Here is a 27,765-nt window from a genome sequence, read left to right as displayed (position 1 = left end):
ACCTCTAAGCACAGACGCAGATCGGAGAAGGAGGCTTTCCAACTCCCCCTCGCTGGTGGATTAACAGCCAGACTGCAGTAGTCCTGAGTCCAAACATGTGGTGCTTTTACACAAGACAAAGGAACCACTTTAGTACCCTTAATATTTACCTTTTCCTTTCTTACAGGCAAGAAGGACTTGGTGAATTCCTCTTCATTACTCACTGAGAATTGGGTATGGTGGCAGTGTCCTGTAAACTACTTCCAGGATAGGGAGACTGCTTTGAATTCCAACCAGTCTAAAATACAAATTGAGACCCTATCTTAAAAAATTAATAATGTAGCCAATCTCTAGTCATTGAGTACTTTCAACCAAACCATTTTCTGGTTATCAAGACTTACCGGTTTTATTTAATCTTGTTCTTCTTACTATTTCTATTTGAGATATTCAGTTTTATAGCTAACCAAATTAAACAAGAGAAAATAAAAATGCAAAGAATTTGCTCAACCCACATAGCAATCACTCAACTCAGTGGAGGTGAAAGTTGTGTACACAGCTGAGCGTGTACACTAGTGTCAGGGTTTAAGTGTGAAATGAGACACGCAGTGTCTGTATGGGCTCACCTGCTTCAGCTTGGTTCCCAGAGGGCAGTGCTGGGTTGGGTGTGGGAGGAGCTATTGGGTGCTAGGGCCCAGCTGGAGGAGGGACATTGCCAGGGCAGGCCTCAGGGGTTATAGCCCAGGGCAGGTCTCATGGGTTATAGCCCAGGGCAGGCCTCATGGGTTATAGCCCAGGGCAGGTCGCCCAGGGCAGGCCTCAGGGGTTATAGCTCAGGGCAGGCCTCAGGGGTTATAGCCCGGGGCAGGCCTCATGGGTTATAGCCCGGGGCAGGCCTCAGGGGTTATAGCCCGGGGCAGGCCTCATGGGTTATAGCCCGGGGCAGGCCTCAGGGGTTATAGCCCAGGGCCCAGCCTGGCCTGACCTCTCTGCCTCCCACCGAGAGGTGAGCAAGCCCTGAGACAAGGACCTGCCACCACAGAGGCTCCACCCTCTTCCCTGCCTTCCCTCCCAGGGTTTTTGCCCCTACAGTGGCTTTTCTGCAGTTGAACAGACATGGCGTCTCCATGCACTTAGCTACAGCCTTTCTCCAACCGAGCCTACCACCAAGGTGGTATTGTAGGTTGCCTGCCGGGTTCCAAGTCCCACCCACCATGCTGCTCTTCCTGCTTCCTGCTCCTCATTCCTCTTTATTTAACATTTCTTCCCCTCACCTGTGCCCATCCCATGGTCCCAGGACCTTCTAGCGTAGCTCGGTGAGGACGGATGTTTTTCTGTTTGCTGCTGATTGCTGCTACTCTGTGTTGGTTGCATGGGTTAGGAAAGATATCTTCTGTGAGGATAGCACCCACAGCACCCCAAGTCAGCAACTCCAGGGGGTGTAAGCCTGCTCAGTTCCAGGGGGTGTAAGCCTGCCCAGTTCCAGGGGGTGTAAGCCTGCCCAGTTCCAGGGGGTGTGAGCCTGTCCAGTTCCAGGGGGTGTAAGCCTGCCCAGTTCCAGGGGGTGTAAGCCTGCCCAGTTCCAGGGGGTGTAAGCCTGCCCAGTTCCAGGGGGTGTAAGCCTGTCCAGTTCCTCTGCTCACCCTTCAGTAGCGAGATCCGGATCTTTGATGTTTTCTCAGGAGAGCCCACTTTTGCTCTGTTTTTTGTATGTGCTTCTCACTCACTGTGGTATCAGATGCTATAGATGTGGCAAGAACGGAGTAATTAGATGTATACGATTTCCACAGTCACAAGGACTCTTTGTGTCTGGGCCTGTGGACCATATTTTAGACCACAAGTGGCCACAGAAAGGGAAAAGCCATATGATCCAAGCTGAAGGGAAGCAATCTGAATGTGTCTGTGCTTGATGCAAATCATAAACTCTTTTTGGAGACAGTCTTACTGTATAGCCCAGGCTAGCCTCAGAGTCACAGTCCTCCTGCCCAGCCGCTTTAGTGCAAGTGCTGAGGTTACAGGGCTGTGTGATGCCGTATGTCTCCTCACTCAGGTAAAACCGTTCCTTGTGAAAACATAGCTGTTAGCCGTGAGGAGACGCAATGGTACCATGCGCCCTCTCCTCTGTCTCTAGATGTCAAAACTACTCAGATCCTACCGAGGAGAGAAAATCCTGGCTTGGCACCACGCTAATGCTCTGATCAGACTGATGACATCCACATGTCCGTCTTTGAGACAAGGTGAATGTACTCTCCACAATGAACGGCAGAGGCAAAGCCAGGCTCATGATGGTCTGACTGTGTAGACATATGGTGCTAGCTACTCAAGGATAATCCAGGGTCTCTGATGGTGACCTCCAGAAACTGAGTATTTTATTATCACCTGTGGGAAGCCGTCCTGAGCTATTCAGATTTAATGCTTACTCATGGTCCTAAGGTGGTGGCTGCTAAAATATGAAAACAATTAACTAGAGCCTTCCCCATGAGCTGTTGGTGCGAGAAGAGTGCGAGTCCCTGCCCTAACCTCGGAATGTTCCTGCCAGCATTAACTCCGGGTGTCCCCACCGGATGACCTCCTCGCTTTCTGCTTCTATCACTAGGGGTGTCTCTGCCCTTCCCTCCTTTGTTCTTGTGTGAAGATCAATTCCTTCTCTGTGAGCCTTAAAACACATTTACCTCCCCGACATTAAATGAGGCCTTGACACAACCCAGACTGACTCTGACTTTGCATTTCTTAGGGTGCTTGGCCTCCCTTCTCTCTTCCCCCCATTTTTGACCCTCAGGTAGTGCCTCTTCGGGACCCTGGAATAACTGGACCTGCTGGACGGGTCAATCACCGATAGGAACAGTCAGCATTTGAGTCTGGAAGATATAGCCTCCTAGCAGAACTTCCTTTCTTTTAGATTTCCCATATCTCTATTTTTAAATACTTTTTTTTTTACTATAAAAAGCCTTTATTTGGTATTATAGCTTTAATAAGCAAACTCCGTTTCAATATCAGAATCTGTTATCCCTCTGAGTTAAGGGGATCTCCCTAGATCCCAACATCTTGGTCTTCGTGATTTGGGGATCTACCTGAAGAGATGGATGCCTCTCATATGAAGACACCAGCATGGCAGGTTTTGTCTTTGTTTATGGTGATTAAAATACTAAGGCCTTTTGGCTAAGTGCTAATTTGGGGTGAAGGTGAAGTGAAATGAGGCAGGAGAAGCCAGTGATGAAAGCTGTTGACCTTCTGACCCACACTTGACCCCTTCACCTTTGTCGCCATCTAGTTTATGGTAGTATGTGAATAAAAGTGGCAAGCAGCTGCTGAGACTTAACATTAATTATAAATCAGAAGATTATGAGAGATAAAGACTTGGTGTTCGTTGTGGGCTGTACTCACCATGTGATCATAAAAAGAGAAAGAGGTGTGAGAATATGTTCTGAGGTGGTGTGGGGGACTAGAGTTTATCCAGGGCATGGTGGAGGGGGAGTTAAGGGGGTAGTAGTGGCAGAGAAAGGCAGAGAGAGGGAGAGAGTAGAGAAATGAGAAGCGAGCCGGCCATGACCACATGGAGAGAGGGGGGAGGGGAGGAGAGCCCAAGAGGGCCAAGAGAGGAATGGCCCAGCAGCCCCTTTTATAGTAGGTCAGGACTGTCTGGCTGTTGCCAGGTAACTGTGGGGCGGAGCTTAGACAGACTCCTAACACTGGGTTTCTGTTTAAGTCTGTGTATTTGAAAACAAACTTCTGTGTAAATGGGAAGTTCCTCAGTAAAATGAGAGCTTGTGATGTAACCTCTAATCCCTGTGAGTCAAGAGAAGACTCACCTTTTGCTTTTTGCCAAGCAGAAGTTTGCTTCCAGTATCGTGAAGTGGTGGGAGCCATGGTTACGGACTCTTTGTGCTGAAGGTCCCTCAGCCCAGGCTGTTCTCAGAAACAGTCAAAAGCAACATTTCCCGCCTTGCTTTCAAGCACAGCTTGCTTCGTTACTAAGTTAAGCTTTTTGTCTGGTGCGATATATTCAGCCATTTAAAATGTTATGTTTTTTAGATACCAAAAATTCTAGCCACTAGTGCAGTGTCTCCAAAAATCCTGACACACGTCTTTGTCTATTGTTTAAAAGAGGACACTTTGATTTTCTTAGAGTTTTTGTTGTTGTGGTTGTTGGTTTGGTTTGGTTTGATTTTGGCACATACTTATCTGAGGCATGACTTCGAATGTAAAACAACATAGTGCACACCATCAGAATTGACCAAGTACTTCTTAGGTTATGGTATCAAAAACCAGGATCTAACACTGAGATGTTGCAAGATAAAACTTTTAATTACATCCAGGCCAAACTTACAGTCTCTCTTGGTCAGAGAATGAAGAGCCCAGATCAGCAGCAGAAAGGTCATTTTATGAGAAAGGAGCAGGTGGTTACAAAAGTGGTATTTTGCAGTTAGTTTTTATGCTCATAGAAAGGTACCTGTCATGGTTTATGGTCAGACAGTTAACACATCATGAAACATTTTATGGTCGGTCAATTCCCAGAACAGTGGAAACAATTTATGATGTGTAATTCACAAGATTATTGAGAAAGTACAAATCAAAAGTCAAGCTGACCTCTAGTTAAGGGCATGATCAGAGAGGAGAAGAAGAAATAAATCAAAAATTAGCATAGTTTAACTAAAAAGAAAATAGAATCAGCTGTCCCTTAACAATTAATCCAAGTAAAAAGATAATATTCACAAAAAACATACACAATGGCAGTAATGGGATAGGAATATATAAAACATGCTAAAGCTGCTTATGAATGTATTCTACACATTTCAAACCATTTAAAGCAAAACATCCAACCCAACATGCTAGGAACCTTAACGGACAGTAACTGTGTTAGTGACTCCTTTCTCCTCCTTTCTCCTCAGCACAGGAGACCAAGCAGCCTCCTTCTACCCTCTCCGGCAGTCCTTTCAGAAAGCTTCATTTAAAATTCCTATCATGTCAAAACTACCAATACAATTTTAGTGGCTTATATTGGTAAATATAAACCCTGAGGGTTAGCAGGAAAAATGAGCTCCCTGGGTGGAACTGACCTCAGCCTAGGACCACCTCACAGCCTGCATGCTCGCACGCTCGGGGTGAGAATGGCTTCCACACAGTGCGAGCCTTCTGGCTGCCCTCTCCGATGCGTGCTTGTTTCTGTCAGATGAAGGAACATCGGGTTCCTTTTCTCCCACTCAATGGCCGTTTGGCATCTCTGCATGTAATTGTGTAAGTGTTGGGCGCTTGTTCTCTGGCCTCTGATCTGTTTCTTCAGTCTTCAGATCGTACAGAGCTACTTTACCCTCCATCTCTTACAAAATGGGGGCGGTGGTTCCCTCCTGCGCAGTTCTGCCATCCCAGGTCCTGGCACTGTTCGTCACTAATCCACTGAAATCATTCCTGTTATCATATTGTCTAGTTTTTACCTGATGGGGATGGGAACCACTCCATGCACCATTTTCAAGGTCAGAGAGGTTAGGGATTGAGGGGAATGGTGCTTCTAAAAGAGCCAACTCTTCCCTGGGTGCTGTGAGAGATGCCTTCAGAGAAGGCGGTGAACAAGCGGAAGGCGGAGGAGCTGGGGCAGAGGGGCTGGGGCCGAGGACATGTTTGTAACCCCTCTGAAGGAGGCTGCCTTGATATTTTCTTTCCCTTTGTGGGGGTGGTGGTGGAGGGTGGTTTGCTGTATAGCCCAGGCTTGGTCTCAGAGTCTCAGTAATTAGCTTCTGATTTTCTTTTTCCATCTCAAAGCAAGCAACAGGAAGATAAGACTTCTGCTTTGCATGTGAAGAAATCACCCCTGTTCTCCGTAAGCAAGGGGGCAAATGCAGGAAGTTGGGCCCGGTAGCCTGCCCAATTTACAAGGCAGACTGCACCTCAGCTCTAGGGATCCCCACGGTTTGGCGTTGGGGAAAGCACCCAACTTCCCCATTTCTGTGGACAGCACTTGAATACACAGAGAGTGGCTGGGTCACTCAAGCCCGACTCCAGAGTCTGGAGCCAAATACCGAAGTAGGTCAATTCCTTCTGCCGCCTCAACAGGGGAAGGCATCTCACAGGCTGGGCTCTTCACCGCCCAGGTCCTCAGCTTATGCATCTGTAAAATGGAGACGATAATAGTAGGGGAGCTGTGCTAAAGAATAGTCCACATGAACCTTTGAGAAACAGCCTGGCTATTCTGTTGTGGCGGTTTGAATAAAAATGACCGCCCCCCCCCCCCCATAGGTTAGTTCTCAGGGATTGGCACTATCCGGAGTTACGTCTTTATTGGGCTAGGTGTGGTCTTGTTGGAGGAAGTGTGTCCCTGGGGGTGGGTTTTGAGGTTTCAAAGGCCCAAGCTGGACAGGCCCAGTGTCTCTCCTTCCTGCTGCTGTGGATCAGAATGTAGAACTCTCAGCTCCTCCGGCACCATGTCTGCCTGCGTGGCACCCTGCTCCCTGCCATGCTGACAGTGGACTGCACCTCTGAAACTGTAAGTCAACCCCAGTTAAGTGCTTCCCTTTATAGGAGTTGCTGTGGTCACGATGCCTCCTCACAGCAATAGAACACTGACTAAGACACCAGCAAATATCCATGTTGAGCCATTGTTCGTTGCCAGCATTAAAACGATGGTTGGAGTGAAAGGGTCATATGCTGGATAGTAGCGTGATTACTGACTTGAAGCTCAATAGTAGAGTCTACCTTTCAATGTTAAAAGCGGATGGGACCATAGGAGATAACGAATCAGCAGACAGCAGAGTTATGTCTCCTTTGCCCAGCATGACTGGAACCATACATGTTTTAAGTCTGGGGTAGTGTGGGAAATATTTGCATCGACAAATGAGCGCTCTGGGGAGGGCGCCTACATCTAAACAGAAATTGCATTTATTTTTCTCCACAGCTCTACCCTCAGCCCAAGGGTGACACATGCGGTGTCCTTCCTGTGCTGCGAGTTAGACTGTGTTCAGTCACACAGGCCTGGGTGGGATTTCCCATTTGTCACTGGTGTCATGTTAGGAAGTTTCAGATTTTGGATTCAGGGACTACAGATTCTCAACCTTTACAATAATAGACACAAGAAACTCAGCTTGCACCTGCCTCTGACTATAAGGGGTTGGTTGCAAGGGGCTTAATTATCATTAGAGGCTTTGCAAATGCCAGTTGTCCTCGTAATCAAGAAAGCCTAATTAGTTTGGAAAAGAGAAACTGGAACATGACCCCTCACAGTGCTCCTGGGTGCTCGCGGTCCCTACTGCCCTCTACTGCCCTCTACTGACCGCTGAGCTCTAGAGCAGCACACTAATAGCTAGTTTTTAAAGGCTGATAGAGACATTTTTTTACCTTCTAGTTTCTAGAGTAGACGTTATGGGTAACTGTTTTTAAATATCACATTTCTTGGGCTGAAGATCTCAGAGGTTAAGGGAGTTTGCTGCTATACCAGAGGACCCGTATCTGCAGCTCACAGCCACCTATAATACAAGCTCCCGAGCGTCTGGCGCCCTCTTCTGGCTTCCAAGGGACCTACACACACCTGGCATAAGCACAGATGCATAACCGATTTAGAAAATCATTTGTTAGATTAAGTTGTTTGCTGTCCCGTTGAGTGTTGCTTTTTCTGTAGCTCTGAAAGTAACTCTAGAAAGTTCTGGCTGAGAGTCTCCTTCAGCGGTCTTGTACTAACTGAAAATCTTTTCGGGTCAGCACAGGGGCCATTCTCAGGTCCTGGAAACACTTTGGAATATCTCCGTTTCTCTGGTTTGGGCAGTTCGCATCCCAGCCAGAGGCCTTTCGTTTTCTTTTTTCAGTTTAGAGGCTCTGCTGCCCTCTGGTGTCTCTGTGAGGCTCTGCAGGTTCTTCTCTTACTAGAGGTATCCAGGGAATGCCAAGATGACTGCACCACAAGTAAAATGGCAAATACCAGTCCTTTGAGAGCCCCTGCAAGTCAGAATGTGTTCTGATTTGAAGTTTGCGCTATACTGAGTGTTTTATCAAAAGAAACCTTAGCGGCCAGAGAGAGAGAGAGAGAGAGAGAGAGAGAGAGAGAGAAATTAACAAGTACCATCAGAATGTGTTCCCCTCCTTCTACTCCCCGAGAAGAAAGGACCAGACTCCTCTCATTTGCCCCAAGCTGAGTTGGCCTCCTTGGTGTGGAGTCTCTCTGGGCCGCCGCAGACTGCCCCACTCTCCTTTGCTCTCTGTAGCTTCCCACAGCTGACCGGTGCCAGGTGCGAGCTGCGGTCCACACCCTAAGGAGAGGTGAGCCCCGGCGACAGAAAAGGATTCTTAAGCTTTCCGTGCGGCTATGTGGAGCCTGAGCTCACCGTGAGCACTGTGTGACTGGTTTCTGGGCTTTCAAAAATTCCATGCACTTTTGCCCATGTCTTCTTTTTAAACCCGAGTCTCCGCAGAGAATGAGGAGCAGAGTTCTGGGAGTTCATCTGCACACTGTTACGGAGAAATTCAATGTAATTGCCATTCTTTTTTGAGTAAGCTTGTGGGCTTCCTTAAATCTGAGCTGACTTAGTCAACGGATGGACTGCTCACATCAGCAATCCAATCACCCATGCCTTACAAGGTTATTCACTACATAGCTCACTGCCAGGCATCTGCTTATGTGTGTAACCTAATCCAGACAACCCCTCACAGGGGAGCCCAGAGGCTACTGTAATCCAGACAACCCCTCACAGGGGAGCCCAGAGGCTACTGTAATCCAGACAACCCCTCACAGGGGAGCCCAGAGGCTACTGTAATCCAGACAACCCCTCACAGGGGTGCCCAGAGGTTGGCATCATGGGGGATTTTAGGTACTTTCCATTTAAATACAAACCATTGCAGGTAACTTCCAAGCATCATACTAGAAAGAACAGGAGCGTCTGCAGGCTTGTGAGAGAATACAGCTTAGCTAAAACAGAAATCTCTGAATGTACGAGAAATTTCCAAGTTGCTACTAGATGAAAGAGGGGAAGGGATGAAATCTGAGCAGAATAGTGAAGAGTTCAGGCAACCAGACAACTGTAACCTGTGTGTGGCAGTGGGAGGAAAAGGAGGGGGGAGCGGGGGGCATGACAGTGTGGCAACAATGACTCAGAATCTCCTCCATACTGAGGTTGGGCCACAGACAGCAGTCATGGACATAAGAGGGTCCCCGCGCAGGATCAATGTCAGAAATGGCATCTAGGGATGTTGTATTAAAGCTTCCCAAAAGTAATGATTACAAACGTAAGAAGATAATTAGGTTGGAGTCATATGACTGGAGAGCACAGGGACTATTGCTAATGCTGGGTCTTGGGTGACAGACGGTAAAATCCTTGGGCACAAGAAGGAAGAGTGGAGCTGAGACCCAAGACTCATGGGAAATGTCAGGTCCGTGATGTGTAACCACAGCATGGGGTGTGCCACACGTAGATCTGGGGACCCATCTGCCACAAACTGTAGCCAGAATGGTGTCCAGCAGGCAGTGCTGCTCTGAAGGGTGTGAGCCCTTCTGTATTTAGTGATGGTGGCGCTGCACAGCTGCAGGTCATGGCCACAGGCTCAGAGCCACACTGCTTCAAGCTAAGCTCTGTGTTCCCGGCCACCATACAATAAACAGTGGCCGACACACACACACACACACACACACAGGGAAGAGCCTGAGCCACGCTGTGCTGTGTCCTCCGTACAACCATGGAGGGTGTCTCCACAGAGGGAAAGCTCAGACCTACTTTAAGTTGTTTGCTGTCAGTCAACAGATCCCAGTGATGGGGTCCGTAACTAGTTTAAGGAAGAATGTAGATACTTGGTCTGTGCCATTGGGCAGAGGGGAGAGCAAGGACTCCTAGGCAGGTGACATTCTGGAAGTCGCTATGGCAACAGATACATGCAATTAAGTGATGATGAAAATCCACACAGATTCTGATGCCAATCATGAGCTCCACAGTGAGTCACAGACACTGGGGGACAATATCAAGTCATTGTGTGTTCCTTGCTGGTAACAGCTGTCTCACTCTGCTATGGATACTAATGTAAGAGATATTGTGTGGGACTATATGAAAATACTATGACGACGTCTTCTCAATGTTACTGCAAATTGCAAAATGTTTGAAAAATAACGTTTAGTAACAACAACAAAACATTGTAATGCTTTTACTCACTATCTGGATGCAAAGACCAGCCATATTGTTAGGGATAGTCCAGGGCATGAAAGCTCCCTGGAGAATCGTGTGCATGGATTCTGTATCATATGGAATGAAGAAGCTGGATTCTAAATCAGTACCCTATGACAGCAACGTCAATAGACACTCCACTCAGGGAAACGGGAAGACAGGAAGACAGTTGCTGTTCTTTCTTTGGTCCTCTTTGTATCTGAGCCTCCTCTTATGCTACCAAGAATAAGGATAGGTCCCCCCCTTAAATAATGCCATCCATGAAACTTCCTAACAGACATGCACAGAAGCATGTCTTCTGGGAAATTCTGAGTCTTGCCAATCAGCAATCAAGGTCATCCATTGTAAGCTCACCCTTTTCACGGGCACACAGGCGCATCTCATTCTCACGTTTAATTTCCAAATAAAGAGTATGAGGAGGGTCAGGTGGTGATGCACGCACTTTCAGTCCCAGCCGTCGGGAGGCAGAGGCAGGCAGATCTCTGTGAGTTCAAGGCCAGCCTGGTCTACAGAGTGAATTCCAGGACAATCAGAGCTACACAGTGAAACCCTGTTTTAAAAAACAAACAAGCAAAAAGCATATAGAAAGGTCATAATTCTGACTAACATGCTATAACTAACCTATATGCAACTAAAGAAAATGCCAACATCCAGCCATTTCGAGATTCATGTCTCACAAAAAGGGATGGAGCAAAATATGAAACCCACTGATGGTGAGGCTCACAGGCCATGGTCCCATGCCAAGCGGAAGACTGAGCTATAATTCTAGGACAACAGTGATTCTGAACCCATAAGCATATCTTACTAGTAAATATCAATAAGTTTTATTTGTTAATAAATGTTAGTAAATTTTATACATTAATACATAAAATTGCTTTTACTTTTAATAAAATTATTTATTGAATATTAAAAAATATTATTTGATACAATGTATTTTGTATCAATATCATGTCTATACATCCAACAACAATAATGAAATGTAATAGATTGGTAGGATGAAAAAAAGGAAAAATAAAAAATATCAATTTGAAGAAACAATATGAACAAGGGTAAGAACCACCACGGTGGCAAAGTATATATTATCACAAAGAGATACGACACAAACCCAACCAAATAAACAAGATATGACTATGTTGTGCAGCTTGGAAAGTGACCACGCGTACTGCACGCGTACCTGTTCGCCATTATGAAAGTGGAGACGTATCACCAGCTGAGCCTGGAGGCAGTGAAGGAAAAAACCACCCAAAACATTGAATGCAGGAGTTATGGGTTTGTGGAGGCAGCTAACACCCTGATGCTATGGTTGGGGCCTGAAGAGACTTGACTAGACTCTATGTGGAGTTGGCTGTTCCGGGGAAAATCCTATCCAGATAGGGTAGCCTGGGCTCTCAGAAGGCAGAGAAGTCACACTCCATGAGGGCGCCTCCGCTGCCCGGCATCTAGTGACATGTGCTGGATGTATGTCTTTTTAGACTCAATCACAGCGTTATACCTCTGATAAGATGTGTGTGTTAGCATATTCCCTATTATTCAGTCCTCTGTGTGAATCCTTTAGCAGACTCTCTTTCTTTTTGAAATATGTATCGATTGCCCAGCAGGAGCTAGGCACTCTCTTCCATTCCAGGGGTTCAACGGAGCAGATGCTCCCTGTCCTCTGAACTACTTCTACCTGGGAGGCTTCTACACGCTCGCCCTTCGTTGATACATTCTGTCGGGGTAATGGGCAGGGTGTGCCTCAGGTTCTCCTTCAGCATCAGTTTGCTGGAAATGCTATTTGATCTTGGCATCTCCACATCGTGAGCCTGGGTTCACCAGAAAACAATCGGCTGGGAAATTCAGTCCAGGTCCAAATTATTCAGCACATACCTTGCTTCTTCCTGCAGACTTCCTTCTCACCTTGCATTTTTGTCTCATTTCTCAGTGAGCCCACATGGCCGTGATACCATCGTCTATGGGTGGGGAATTGATCTTCACAAGCAGCGTGTGGGAGAGGAAGCCACCACTGCACTAAACACACAAAGCATAGACTCCGCAAAGACATAAATATTTCATTTGTAATAAGACGTAAAGAGCCTTTTTGGGCTACCACTTGGCAGGAGCCTGACATTGGCCAAGGACAAGGAAATGGGCTTCGGGCAGGAATCTGACCTTAGGCCATGGTAAGCTAAGGAAGGAATCTGACATTAGGGCATGACAGGGAAGTTAAGTTCAGGCAGGAATCTGAACTAGTTAGGTTATAATAGGGAAGTAGATTAAGGCAGAAATTTTAATCTTCGGGTGGGCAAGATTTTGGACTTGGACAATGAAGTGGGCTCAGGTATTTTGGTCATTCTGAGGAGCCCTTGGAAACAACTATCACAGGACTTTGCTTATTGCCTTTACTATTTGTGTTTATTATCTTGCTTGTTCCTCATGTACTACTCTTACCCTTGATACTTGCATGTAGTTACAGTGGTATAAAAGCAGATTGGAAAAAAATTAAACCTGCCTTCAGTCTCAGAAGACTGGGGTCATGCTGCAGCGTTGTCTAATTGTCTTTTTCTTTTCAATCCTCTCTCCTGTGCTGGAGAACCTGTTGACTGACTGAACAAGCACAAGTGTGCTTCTAGCAGGCTGAGGCTTTGCAGAAGAGCCTGGCTGGTATACACAGACTTGTAGTGAGAGTTTTGGTTTCTTTAAAAACCCAGTTATGTTCTATGAATATGTTTTTGTTTTAATCCCAGGTGTGGGATAAGAGTAGGTGATTATGGTTTGCCTCGTGCACTGGCAGGGCTGTGATTTTTGCCAACTGAAGATAGTTCATGCTTAGAATTCTGGGAATTCTTGAGAGGGTATAAATGAGAGAGCCCTGAGAGGGCCTGGGGTACTGCTTGCTAGTTCCTGTTGTTGAGGTTTGTCAAATGGTCATGATCAAAATTGATAGAAGAGGAAGTTGGGGATATCCTGACAAGGAAGACTGAACTTTCCCCGAGGAACCTAACGCCCCTAATCAGCAGGAAGTAGGGTAATGAGGTCTATGCCCCTTTTCTCTTCTAACCTTCTTTCTCTCCTACCTAGTGTTGGGGATTGGAAGGGATTAGGGTAGAATAAAGGTTGGAAGGGAGGTAGATATAAGAACCCAATAAATATATATATGCCAATATATATGCCAAATAAATAAATATATATATGCCAACACAGACCAAGTTGCTATATTCTCACCAATTGTTTACATTCAATTCTCAGTTGATCTTCTAGGACCTAGAATCTAGGTAAGCATCCAGATGGGACAAGCATGTAGGAATGCTTCCCCAAACTGCCTTGTCATCCATATTTCCAGTTGTTTCCCTCCTGGTAGCCTAACAATCCAGGCAAGCCATGTTCAAGTAGCATATAAACTGGGGTTTATTTGTCTATCCTTTGACTATTCCTCAAGGAAAAATGGACAGATGGTATCTTTCCTTCCACTCACTGTGACAAAATAACCTGATAAAAGTAACCTAGAGGAGAAAGGGTCATTTAGCTCCCAGTTCCAGGTTATAGTTCATCATCTCAGGAAGTCAAGGTGGGAAAGCCCTGACACAGTTAAGTCACAGCATCTCCAATGGTAAAGCACAGAGAGGATGAGCTCGTGACGCTGTGCTGAGCCCATCCTCTCCTCTCCCACAGAGCTGAGGATGCCCCTGCCAAGGGAATGGTGTCACCAACAGTGTTAACTCATACAGAGTTAATGTAATATAATTAACTAACTCACGATAATCACTCATAGACATGCTCACAGGTCAACTTGATCTAGACAATAACTCATTAAAACTCCCTTCCCTGGAATTCTGAATTCTGTGTCACTGACAATTATAATTATCCAGCACAGACTGTTGCTTTCCACTAAGGTTTTCATCTCTGTCTTTCAAAGCTGTGTGACGGCAGAGAAGAATTGCTATGATTATCCACTGCTGGAGCTGAGTATTATACGGAGCCATCAGTAAAACTTAGTTTTTGATTTCCTTACTAAGCTAATGGCAGATGAATATGTGTTGGAAGGAAAAAGAAGAGGCAAAATATTGAGTAAATTCCCTGGACATTTCCTCATACAAGCCTCAAGCATCATGGTCTGAGAGCAATCTCACATTAAACCATTTCCATTTATGGAGGGAACCCAGTTGTTGGCCATTGTGAGTCAGACAATACACAGACAGTGATGCATAATTCTGGTTACATGGTGTGCAAACGACAGAAAGCCTCACCTAAAACCCACTCACAAGCCAAAAAACTTAAGGCTTGTCAACAGAGAAGAATTAGCTGTAGAGAAAAATCATCTGGTTTACTATTCTGGGGAATCTCTGCTTCTGTGCAGTCATGAAGTCATATTACACACTAGAAAACTATGTGTGTAAACAATAAAAAGAATCCTGGAAAGACTTCAAGACATTCCTAAGAATGCTTATCATCTTATCAAACTAGGTTCATCACAAGTGAAATGTTTTTCTTTTCTGTATCTTTTTACTAGCTTTTTCTCATATATTAGGTTTTGAACATATTATTTGCCCTCCCCCAATTCATTCTTGATCTCCTCTCCCTGGCTTCATGTGGTTTCTCTCAAAAGAAAAAAACAAAACAAACAAATATATAGTTTGCTTTATGTTGGCCAACTACTCCTGTCTGTGGGTGATATACCTAGGAACACTCCATTGGAGAAAACTACACCAGTATATCCTGCAGGCCAGCCACCATTGCAGGTCTCAGGATTCATAGCCGGGTCATTTTGATGATTACCTTTCCCCCCAGTAAGGCACAGAGTACCTTGCAGTATCATGGACTCTACGAGTCAGTAGGGGTGAAGGTTCTGCTTGGACACCAGCTACGTTTCTCTGAGTTCAATAATATAAGCTGTGTCTCCAGCAACAGGGCCTTACTGACAGTTTGGGAGAACAACCAATAGCATTAGCAATAGCCTATAATGTTGGGACCTGTGTGTGAGATCCCTTTGGCCAATGACTCGACAAAATGTAACTCATTTCCGCTACTGGGGCTTTAATTGGTAGCATAAAGTGTCTAATTGGGGCATTGTCTCCCTCATTATTTGGTAACTCCATTTAAATTCCTTTCATATAAGTATATGTTTTAGGAAGTTCTATAGTAGTAGGTTTCCGTATGGCTTTTCAAAAAGCTTTTAGTGGTGGTTATCCCCCCATTCCCCTCTGACTTAATACTCCTATTCCAATTTCCCCTTATTTCTTTATAACATTATATTCTCTTCATCCTTCTTTGGACAATCCTCCTTCCTGGTCCCTTACTATCTACCTAACCTCTGTGGCTATTTATAATTGAAACACACATATCTACAGTTTAAAAGCTGACAACCATATAGAAAAAAACACATATAATGTTTGAGTCTTTCTAGGTCTATCATTTTCCTGTAAATTTCATAATTTTATTTTTTAGCAGTTGAATAATATTTGGTTGTGTAAACGTGCTACACTTCCATTACTGATTCATCAGTTGATGGACATCTGGTACCACGGAACCTAGTCCCCCGAGAGGGAGTATTTGGAGCAGTTCACTGAATTTTTAAAAACCACATCTTTGGGCTGAATATCTAAAATACTTGGCTAGCTTTCAGATGGCTCCAGGTTCGATCACCAGATGCCAAGAAAGAAAGAAAGAAAGAAAGAAAGAAAGAAAGAAAGAAAGAAAGAAAGAAGAGAAGAGAAGAGAAGAGAAGAGAAGAGAAGAGAAGAGAAGAGAAGAGAAGAGAAGAGAAGAGAAGAGAAGAGAAGAGAAGAGAGAAATAGCTTCCTTCTTTTATGTCACCGGAGGATCCATGGGACCAGTAGACTAATAAGTGAATGAGTCAGGAAACATGGTGAGAACAGAGTGGAGGTTTGTATTCCCTGGATCACCTTCCAGTAGCACACAGTCCATGCCTTGCTAGGGAGCCTGGCAGCACATTTCTAGCCAGGATCTAAATCAGATGCAGCCTTGTCAATGTGTGCAGTGCACACCAAGTATGGCGTGCAGAACATTCAGCAGCATAGCGATGCACCCCACCTCCCACTGTTAGGAGCCCCCCACCCCAAACACCAAGCTAGCAACCATAACATAACACAGAGGACCTGGCGCAGACTGCGCAGATCCACGCAGGCCCACACAGACCCACGCAGGCCCACGCAGACCCACGCAGACCCACGCAGGCCCACGCAGACCCACGCAGGCCCTGTGCTTGCCGCTTCAGCCTCTGTGAGCCCACATGCACCCTGCTTGATTAATTCAGTGGGCCATGTTCTCCTGGTTCCTCCATCCCCTCTGACTCCTGCAATCTCTCCTCCCCCTCTTCTGCAGGATTTTCCGATCTCCTAGAGAAGGAACCCAATGGAAATCTTAAAAATAGATTCTCTCTCCATATGATGCCTGGCTGCAGGTCTCTACAACCACTCCCATCTGCAGCCAGAGGAAACCTCTCTGATGACAACTGGACACAGCGCTGGTCTATGATTATAGCAGAATATTGTTAGAAGTAATTTCCTTTCATGTATTTTATTTTATTTTTGCCATTTGTGTTTAGTTCTACCCTAAGTCTCTGTGTTAGCCAGTGCCCAGTCCTTGGCCACAGAGGCAGTGTGGGCATAGATTCTGTCTCATGGTGTGTGCTTCAAGTTAAACCAAGCATTGGTTGGCCACTCCCACACAAGTTCTGTGAGTGGCACACACTTTTAACCCAGCACTCAGGAGGGAGAAGCAGGTAGTCTGTGTGAGTTCAAGATTAGCCTGGTCTATATAGTACATTCCAAGCCATCCGGAGACCTTATATAGAACTCTCTAGAGGACCTTCATAGGAATACCTCCCATTTGATTTTTTTAAAATTTGATCATGATGCTACTCCAGGAACAAACACCTGAGACACAGCTTCATACATACATGTGCACACACATATGTATATACACATATACAGCTAGATATATACTGTTAACATAGGCCAAAGGCCAATGGTTTTAGAAAACAGCATTGCCTTGTATAAAGAAAAAGTAACATGGGCCTGGTGGTGGTAGGTGGTACACATCCTTAATCCCAGCTCTCAGATCTGTGTGTTTGAGGCCAACCTAGTCTACAGAGTGAGGTCCAGGACAGCTAAGGTTGAAAAAAAAACAAACAAACAAAAAACAGAGAGAGAAAGAAAGAGAGAATGAAAGAAAGAAAGAAAGAAAGATAGAAAGAAAGAAAGATAGAAAGAAAGACAGAAAGAAAGACAGAAAGATAGAAAGATAGATAGATAGAAAGATAGAAAGAAGGAAAGAAAGAAAGAAGAAAGAAAGAAAGAAAGAAAGAAAGAAAGAAAGAAAGAAAGAAAGAAAGAAAGAAAACGATAGAAAGAAAGATAGAAAGATAGATAGAAAGATAGATAGGAAGAAAGATAGAAAGAAAGAAAGAGAGAAAGTGAGCAAGGGAGGGAGAGAGAGAGAGAGAGAGAGAGAGAGAGAGAAAACACTTGACACAGGTAGAAAGGAGGATATAGTGTTGGGGTCTGGAAATCATCACACAAACCACTCAGACACCAATCTCAGTCAAACAGGGCTGATTTATTGAATGCACTCCCTAAGACTGATTGATCAGGGATGCAGTCCAGACTTGGAAGCTGAATTGTAAAGTCCAGCTAGAATCCTATAGAGCTTTTTAAGCCTGAAATTCACAAACATCTGTGCCAAGTTATTTCGTCCATCAGGATTTAGGATATGGGATTGCCTTAGGAGCATGTCTCTGTTGTACACTTAGCCTGTTCTCATTGGTTGGGGTATTCAACTGCGGCAGGAGACTTGCCTGCCTAACATTCCTGTCTTAACTTGCCAACCAGGATGCATGTCTCTTTCTGTGGGGCAGGATGTCAGTTCCCATGGAGTTCTTGGAAGCATAAACTTTATTTGACCCCCACTCAAAATGGAAGTTTTAGTCCAAACGGCTTCTTATATTGGAGCAAGTGTCTCTCTTATGTTGGGGTCTACACCAGGGGTAAATTATAAAGGCAAGAAACCATAGCTGCTGGCTGTTGGTTCAGGTCCAAGCTTCCTGTGGCTAACTATCCAAAGCAGTTCTAACTGACCTTGATTGTGACTGGTTTCCAAGAACACCAAAGCACAGAACATAACAGAATATGCAATCAACTCAGGCATGAGAAAGTTTCCTAATGACAGCACATGAGAAATTTTCTTTATAACATTAGTAACAGCACAAAAGGTCTGGCTAGACAGGCAACAATTGCCTAGGCCTTAACATGCAGCAATAATGTTTTCAACCTAATACCTTTCCTGCTTTCTTCTTACAAAGAGTAGCATTGTACTACTTATTCAGATACCAAGAGACCGAAGCAATGTTCTTAGAAAACATGAACATAGCCAAGATAAGAGAAGGTATTTCTTGCTCTGGCCAGCAAGATAATGGTGACAAAATATGTGAACACACACACAGTGACAGGAGAAGACAGCCACCATTATTCCTCCTTTTAACTTTTCTCGGGGGTAGATAATTTGCTTTGTGTAAGGACACACCATCTAATGATCGGAAACATGCAAAGATGGATTCCCTCATGAACCTGGGCTGGAGGCCAACCTGGAATGTAGCACCACATTCCACTGAGCTGCTCCACACGCACAACAGAGCACGCTTGTGGCTTCAGACTCCACATGCCCATTCTGATGACGTGATAAAGAAGAAAGGGCTAACAGAACACCTAACAAAAAGGAGCTGAGATTAGCAGCTGATAGGGGCGTAACCATAGCAACCATTATAGACAACATTCTCTCCACTGTCTCCTGTCACTGCTAAAAACCAACAGCAACTCCATGGTGTCACAGAACTGGGCACTAAAGGGTCTAACCTATAACAGAAGGTGGGGAGCACTAAGCAATATCTAAAATCAAAGCAGGAATGGTGCAGCAACACCCTATGTGCCGAAGTTCTAAGCAACAGGTAGCGTTCATTTCCTCTGCTTCAGAACTGCAACCCTGTAATCTATCTGATGAAGTAATTCTTTAATTTAGCTTCTTTGGGTTTTTTTTGGGGTGGGGGTGGGGGGGTTGGGGGGGATGGGGGTTAGGGGGGGTGGGGGGGTGGGGGAGTGGGACGTTTTGTTTTGTTGGATGTTGTAGACTTCAGGAATAAATCACATTACTGGATGGAATTTTCTGGTGGAAATGAACAGATGTGTCTTCACCTCGGGGTACCAACACAGGCCAAGTAACAATTCCATCTGAGTATGGCTGGATGCACCAGAGTTTATTTATCTTATAGATGCATGCATAATGAATCACTAACAGGTGAATGGGCCCAAAAGATCAGTGTGACCACAAGTCTCACCTCAGCATGGATGGAGACTTCCCAATAGAGGCACCGCTGGAGTCCACCTTTTAGTCAACCTTCTATATGTGGTATATGTGTTGGTTTGAGCTTTATGGCTGTGAAGAGACACCATGACCAAGGCAATGCTTATAAAGGTAAACATTTAATTGAGGCTGGCTTACAGTTTCAGAGGTTCAGTCCATCATCACCATGACGGGTAGCATGGCAGCATCCAGGTAGACAGGCCTGGTGCTGGAGAAGTCGAGAGTTCTACGTTCTGATTTGAAGACAGCCAGGAGGAGGAGGAGGAGGCTCTCTCTTCCATACTGGGCAGAGCTTTGGCACTAAGAGCCCTCAATGTCCTCCTGTACAGTGATGTACTTCCCCCAACAAGGCCACACCTCCTGATAGTGGCACTTCCCATGGGCCAAGCATATTCAAACAGTATACTCTCACATTGCTCTGGCCATGAACAGCTGGAACAGAAATCAGGAGGCATAGGACACCATGGTTAGAATCACAAGTGAGGGCCTAATGGGTCTCCTCACCCCCTAGTATAAAGGAATGTCAACAGGTCCCATTCCGAAGGAGACTTGTAGGTGACCACAGCTGCTCAGATTAAGAATATAACCACTATTGAACTCAGAGGACAGTGGTCCACACACTCCTTGAGAGTATAATTATGAAGACATTACACTGTTTTTACTGGAGACTGAAGTAAAATCACATAATTTTCAATACAATCTTAAATGAAAAAAAAATCAGAACCCAAGAGTGTATATATACTCTGATTTCAACCATGGGGAACATAGCTATAATTAGCCTGGGCTGCAATTGGCAAACAGGTTGTTAAATAAGCACCCAGCTGAATGTGAGATGGAGGATGTTGTGGATTCACAGAGTTGCTCAGGAAGAAGGCAAAGAAAGAAAAGACCACGGTGATAGCTGTGACTGCTTGGCATGGCTCTCCACCAAGATCATCAGATGGATTTCAAAATGGCGGAGGCAGCCAAGAGCAGAGCTGAATGTGCCCAGAGCTTCAAAGGTGTAGGCTGTCTCCCTACTCCACACAGTAGGTACCCAGAGCAGTAGCCCAAACCAGACCGAAGCCAGCAATTTAAGGAGCAGTAAAGGGAGGAGAACACTGCAGCTTCCAGGTGCTGCTGGCTTGATAAATATTTCTTCCAGAGTGTTCGCTGCAGATATGTGACTTCTGTAAAAGCTGGGTTTGTGGTCAGTGCTAGAAAGCAGGAACGAGAGAGCAGCTACATCCCACTGAGGCTAACCACCTAGGAAGCCTGCAGAAGGGCACTCACAAATGCACGTTTACAAGCATGAAAGGACCCATGAGATGGCGTGACATGAAAAGGAGCTTGGTCCTGAGTCTGATGACTTGGATTCAAGCCCCAGAATCCGCATGCCCCACCCATAAATAAATATTTAGAATTTTTTAAACAGCATATGAAAATAAATACATAGGTATTGTTACGCACTGTAAATGTAGGGAGATTTTCTTTGCACTTTCTGTCACTGTCTGTGTCCTGTAGTGGACTTAACTGTTCTATCTTCATTCAGCAATCTTCTTTATTTTTTGAAACAAGGTCTCTAGCTAGTAACCCCGTCAATCCGTGTTCACTATGCAGCCAAGGGTGACTTTGAACTTCTGGTTTTCTTGCCTCCACCTCCCAAATATTCGATAATGACTTGTTACCGTGCAGATTATGAGCCATGCTTTTTCTTTTTTTTTTTCTTCTTTTTTTTTTTTCTGGATTTGGTGTTTTTGAGACAGGGTTTCTCTGTGTAGTCTTGGTGTCCTGGAACTCATTCTGTAGACCAGGATGGCCTCGAACTCAGAAATCCGCCTGCCTCTGCCTCCCAAGTGCTGTGATTAAAGGTGTGTGCCACCACTGCCCTGCTGCCACACTTTTCTGTGAAAGTCGTACTATCTGATTTCTCTGCCACCATGCTCACGCTGACACCCATCCTGTACCCACAGGATACAAGCACAAAGTAGCATGTTTTACAAAGGAATACATCCATGTCCTACCTTGAAGAAGCAGCCCACTCACTCAGGACAGGTCACCTCAGATGACTTCTGAATCAAGGTCCCCTCCCCCCATCTTCCTTCAACTTCAGACCCCTCGTGACTGACCTCCATCTGGCCGTGTTCATCTCTAACACGGGGCCTTAAAATGAAGGGATGCCTCTTCGTTTTTTTTATGTAACATATTGTACAGTAACCATTTTGAAAATCTAAGAATGGAATTGTAAATAACACTGTGTCGAGGAAACCCCTTCCTTGGGAATGGTAGCATGTACCCTCCTCCTTTGGGTCCCAGTAATTAACCACAGAACAATTCCTCCAGTGTTCACTGGGAACCAGGAGGGATTCAGGTCAAAGGGGGATGCTATAGACAGGGGCATAGGTGACCTTAACCAGCCACCCTAGAAGGTCTGCACCCAGGAGGGATGGTCACTTCCCAACAGCTGAGTAGATGGAGCCTCCTCCCCGCATCCGTCCCAATCTACATCCTCTAGCTCATCCTGAAAGACCCCAAGGCCATATGCAATTAGGGAAGAATTGCACACAGGTGGTTGAGGATATGTGTGCCGGACCCTCCCTTCTCCTGTGAAGAAAGGTAAACAGCCCACAGGCCCAACTGTATGAGCTTTCACCCCTGTAAAAGCTGGGCACAGGGTCTCACCTGTAATCCCAGCACTGGAGGGCAGAGGATCCCAGTCTAGACCGATGAATGACCTCCATGGGGGTGTCTTAGGGAAAGAGCCTCTCCCTCTGCAGAGGAAAAGGTTGAGGTCCAGGTATGCAGATATACACAGGGCTGTGAGGAACACTGAGAGACCCTGTCTCAGGAAATATGGTGGAGAATAACTGAAGACAATGCCTGAAACGGACCTACAGTCTCCATGTGCATGCACGTGTACATGCATGTGAATATGCACACACAAACATGTTCACATACCACATGCACATGTGCACACACAGTAGAAGGCTTACATAACTATATGAAACCATCTTAGGCTGCAAAGGAAAATAACAAGGGTCGTGCTATTCCAAAATTAAATAGTTGTTGGACAGACATCTCTGTAGAACCAGTGTGTGAGAATATGCACGTGAATGTTTGTGTGCATGTGTGTGTGTGTGTGTGTGTGTACAGTTGTGTTTCTAGCAGTCTTTTATAAATACTCTCAGCCATGCCTGCATGAGATCTGCTCCTTTATGTACTTATTAATTATTGATTAATTTATTATTTCCTCCTTTTTTGTTTGGGCTTGACAAGTCACTCCATTTTAATTCTGACAAGCTTTACAGTAAATCAAAAAACCTCCAGGCACCAGAAAACCACTGCTGCCTGTGCTGAATGGCCTGGGTTTCAGAATTCCCCGGGAGATCACAGACGTCAAGGAAAGCAACAGAAAGCAGCTGAGGGTGGCACAGCTCTGCACTTGTGAAGGCCACTGAGGGTGGCAGTTCATGAGAGCTGGCACTGGGCAGGGCTCCACTAACAACCCGAGAGCTGAGATGTCTTGAGGCACAGCCTCAGTGTAGGAGGATATCTGCCCCAACCACTAGAGAGAAAAGGAAGCAAAACCAGGTCAGATTGCAACAGCCAATACACTTCCTTCATGCTCTGCTCTCGGAACATGGCGACCAGCAGAAAGAAGCTTCACTGTGGAGAGGTGCCCTCGCGGGGGAGGCCTACCACAGTGCAGGCATGCCACAGAGGTAACTAACTCTTGTTCTCTTTCCCGTGGCACGAGTGAATGGGGCTCCTTACAGTGGTATTTGATGCATACTCCTAAGAGTGCTATGGTCCTCCTCCTGCCTCCCCAACTTTCTCCTAAGTTGTAGACAGTTCTTAGGTGATGTGGAAAACTTCTGAATCAGCAATGGTTGTCAGTTGGAGAGACCACTGTGCGGGTGGGTCCTGGGAGGAACTCCAAGTGGTCTGCACTCTGTGGAATGCAGTGTGCTGCCACTTCTGAGTTTAGACTCCAGAACAAAAGAGGAGGGTCAGAGGACACCAACTGTGCAGAATTGAAAAACGCCTGTCTGCAGGTTCTATTGGTCAGGGTTCCTGCAGCTCCGTTAGGCTATTTCTTAACTACTTAGGAAGGACGGGGAGTTCTGTATCTCCAGGCCATCCTGCGCCAGAGGTCAGTCAGCTGCTGGTGACTCACACTCCCTCACTTCCTGGACCTTTCAATGGTCTGACCTGGGTCTGAAACCCTTCCCTAAAATGACTTCTTCTGTTCTAGGGTAGGAGCTCAGGGGACGCATGGGTTTGCATGTCTTCAGAGAAGAATAGCTGCTGTGCGCCCCCAGCCTATCTGCAGAAGGACTCATCAGGGGCCATCATGGGCTCTGTGAATTCCAGAGGTCACAAGGCAGAGGCCCAGGTGGTAATGATGGGCCTCGACTCCGCTGGCAAGACTACAATCCTGTACAAACTGAAAGGGAACCAGCTGGTAGACACACTACCCACTGTTGGTTTTAATGTAGAGCCTCTTGAGGCTCCTGGACATGTGTCACTGACTCTCTGGGACATTGGGGGACAGAGCCAACTCAGGGCTACCTGGAAGGACTACCTGGAAGGCACCGACCTCCTTGTGTACGTGCTGGACAGCACAGATGAAGCCCGCTTGCCTGAGGCAGTGGCTGAGCTCAAGGAAGTCCTGGAAAACCCCAACATGGCCGGCGTCCCTTTCTTGGTACTGGCCAACAAACAGGAGGCTCCTGATGCTCTGCCGTTGCTTGAAATCAGAAACAGGCTGGGCCTGGAAAGGTTCCAAGACCGTTGCTGGGAGCTGCGGGCTTGCAGCGCTCTCACGGGGCAGGGGCTGCAGGAAGCCCTCCAGAGCCTGCTGCACTTGCTGAAGTCCTGCTGAAATGCGGTAACCTTTGCCTCCAGGCTGGAGCAGGACAGGGAGGGAGCAGGGTCAGCCGGACGCCCTGGGCAGGCAGAGCAGCTTATCCTTGCTTCTGTGAACAGCAGGAGCCAGCTAATCAGTGAGTAAGTGAAGCTCGGTTTGCCACATGAGAAACCACAATTGTCTCGGACAGGATATTTACTTCTCAGGACTTATTCTCAGTGGCAGTTTATGCTGAAAATCAATGGTCCGTCAAGTAACAACAGTCAGAGGGAATATAAAATCCTTAGAATTCCCCGTGTAACAGCTCAGTACCAAGTGTCAACTCGTAACAAAGTTGGTGACATAATAATTGATGTCCAAGTTCACAAATGAAAAGAGGTTTCAAAACTGCATCTGAGTGTCACTGGACCTATGGCTGTCATCAGGAGTGACTCTTCCTGTTCACCTCTAGCTGTGTTAACAGCAGTGAGGGGCAGGTTTGCTCCCACAGTACTGCTCCCATGGGGCCCTTGATCCTCCCAGAATTCCCCCTGCTCTCCAACTCTGACTAACTCTTCTCTGTCCTACATCCTCTGTTGTAAAAGGTAAAATAAAACTCCACTTATACTCTCCTTTTCTTCTTTTGTAGCACATATCTGTCCTTAAAGATTAGGAAGTCAGGGACTGGAACATGGCTTAGCAGGTAACGGCACTTGCTGCTGAGTCTAATGACCTGGGTTTGATCTCCAGAGGAAACTGATCCCTACAAATTGTCCCTTGTGCTGCTGCTGCTGCTGCTGCTGCTGCTGCTGCTGTGTGTGTGTGTGTGTGTGTGTGTGTTAGTGCAATAGCAAGTGTGTGTCTTCCACCCCCAAATGAATAAATATTTTAAAAAATGTTTTCAATCAGACCAAGCCTGGGATGTAGGCCAGGGCTTTGAATGCATGTACAAAGTTTTGGGTTTGATCTCTATCACTGAGTTGGGGGTGCAAGAAGTGTAAAGATCAGCAGTGCCTGCCTGTAATTCCAGCCTTTGGAAGTCAGAGATGTGAGGAGTTGCACAAGATAAAACAACCGCAATACTGAAGTAGATCAGGTGAGTTGGTTTTAATGTGTAGAGAGTGAGAACACTTAATTTGTAGCAAACCAAAGACAGAGACCTGGTGTGGTGGAGGAGGCGACTGAAGCTCTGAGATCAGACCAGCCTGGTCTAGATAGTGAGACCTGGAGAGAAAAAGAGAAAAAGTGAGACAGAGACAGAGAGAGGCGGAAGAAAGAAGGAAAGAGAGAAGAAGGAAGGAAGGAAGGAAGGAAGGAAGGAAGGAAGGAAGGAAGGAAGGAAGGAAGGAAAGAAGGAAAGAAGGAAAGAAAGAAGGAAAGAAGGAAAGAAGGAAAGAAGGAAAGAAGGAAAGAAGGAAAGAAGGAAAGAAGGAAAGAAGGAAAGAAGGAAAGAAGGAAAGAAGGAAAGAAGGAAAGAAGGAAAGAAGGAAAGAAAGAAAGAAAGAAAGAAAGAAAGAAAGAAAGAAAGAAAGAAAGGCTAAAGAGATGGCTCAATGGTTAAGACCTGGGTTCAATTCCCAGCACCCATATGACAGCTCTCAACTCTCTGTAACTCCAGTTCCAGGGGATCTGACACTATCATACAGACATACATGCAGGCAAAACACCAATGCATATTAAATAAACAAACAAACAATTTTTGTGAGGGACAGGAGAGGCGAGAAGAGGAGAGGGAGAGGAGAGGAGAGGAGAGGAGAGGAGAGGAGAGGAGAGGAGAGGAGAGGAGAGGAGAGGAGAGAAAAAGAAAGGATTGATGAAGGAAACAAAACCCAACCAGCAAACCACTGTCCCCTGGGGACCAGGACTCATGGGTGAGCTGTGACCTGATGATCCTGACAGCAACAGTTCCCTTTCACTACAACACAGGGAGGGACAGGAGGGACACGCAGGGTGCTGCTGTGATGTGTATCATAAAGACATATTTGGGCTCCATATTGTGAAAGGTGCTCTGCATGTGTGTGTTATCAAGAGCTTGGCGTCTACATGTTAGAAATGGTTTCTTGTTCTGAATAACCCCTCCCAGCCCAGATGCTCCCGGAGGAGTACAGCCAGATACTGGCAGAAAAGAACTAGACTTAGCATTAAGAAGTGTGGGCCCAGACATCCACAGAATGAAGGAATACCGAAGCTCAAAGAAAAACACGACCTCTTTAGGGGGCGGAGAGCATTCCTGGCTGCCTTGACTCTCACCCTCTAACATATTCACCAAAGAGTGCTCCGAAGCAACAGACTGTGGAGTTTAAGGCTCTCCCTGATGGCTGGGCAGGCAGTGGAGAGGACCCACAGCCTGGAGGACCAGGTTTGCTGTTCCACGCTCAACATTGGCAGGCGCCCACTCACCGGTAACTTCAGCTCCAAGCGGCCGACGCCCTCTCTGGTCTCTGCCAGGCACCAGGCACACATGTGATCCATACATACATGCAGACAGACACTCATATACATAAAACAAAAACAAATATGTCTTTAAACAAAAAGAAACTCTTTTAAATTATGCCCATATCTCAAGCTAACAAACCCTCCCATCTCCCAGCCTGGGCACATAGACATTTCTGTGGCCCATTCCAGTCATGAAATTGTAAACCCAAACAAACCCGGTCTCATAGAAGCACTTTCATTGTTCAAATAAAAGCAGGCTTTGTGGTTATAAATGGCTTCTTATTTATTAAGTGGACAAGGCGCGCACTGCTGCCCTTTGCAGGTTTTTACGTTTTTGTTTTTGTAGTTTTTTGCAGTTTTTACAGGTCCTTTCTTGGGATTTTACAACCTTTAGTGCCAGCTGCTGTGTTGCTGACTTAACTGAGGGCAGGTGTGAGTGACAGAAAGAAATTAAGTAGCAATGTTTGTGTTCTGTGAAAATTCTAGAAGGAAGCTACAACCCACCTTACATCAGTGCTGCCTAAATGCAGTTAAGTGTGCTGCTCTGGGCCTGAAGTCCATTCGAACTGACCCACAGCACCTCTGTTCCCACCGACTAGGTACCCCAGGCAGAGTGCCTGACCCACTTCACACGATCCTCTGTTATAGCCCAGGCTACCCTTCAGATTATGTTCTGTAAGCCTTAGTCTCCTGAAAATATGCACTACAATCTCTCTACCTCTGCTCCTCCTGTTGCCCTCCCCTCTTCCTCCTCCCTCTTCCTCCTCTTCCCCACCCCCTCTCCACAGGCTGAAATCCCTCTTTAATCATATAAACTCACCTAGCAAGTGTTACTCTGCCTCATCCTGAAATCCCCACCTGGGATTACAGGCCCAGACAACTGTGTTTGGAAAGTCATGTATACGTTAATGCCAATTATCCGTCCCGCGGGACCTAGTTATTCGGGGAGCCGAGGGGAGCCCAAGCCTGAAAGAGAAATGGGCGGGAAAAGAGAGTGAGAACAAGCAAAAGGGGTGTCTTGTCAAGGCCTCTTTAATGAAAGGC

At 46.0% G+C, this 27,765-nt stretch overlaps 1 protein-coding gene across 1 annotated transcript; it reads left to right on the top strand.

Annotated features, from left to right (window-relative positions):
* The first annotated feature begins 22,924 nt into the window (after nt 1-22,924).
* Nucleotides 22,925-24,917, top strand: Arl11 (ADP ribosylation factor like GTPase 11). Its single transcript, XM_052191259.1, has 2 exons — nt 22,925-23,158; nt 23,692-24,917. The coding sequence occupies exon 2, from the start codon at nt 23,722-23,724 to the stop codon at nt 24,319-24,321; it is 600 nt and encodes a 199-aa protein (XP_052047219.1). The 5' UTR covers nt 22,925-23,158; nt 23,692-23,721; the 3' UTR covers nt 24,322-24,917.
* Nucleotides 24,918-27,765: the final 2,848 nt, after the last annotated feature.

Source organism: Apodemus sylvaticus, chromosome 8 (assembly GCF_947179515.1).
Source record: "Apodemus sylvaticus chromosome 8, mApoSyl1.1, whole genome shotgun sequence".
In the NCBI taxonomy this organism is placed as follows: domain Eukaryota; kingdom Metazoa; phylum Chordata; class Mammalia; order Rodentia; family Muridae; genus Apodemus; species Apodemus sylvaticus.
The sequence above is the reverse complement of the archived record's forward strand: the minus strand, read 5'-3'. Positions and strand labels throughout refer to the sequence as shown.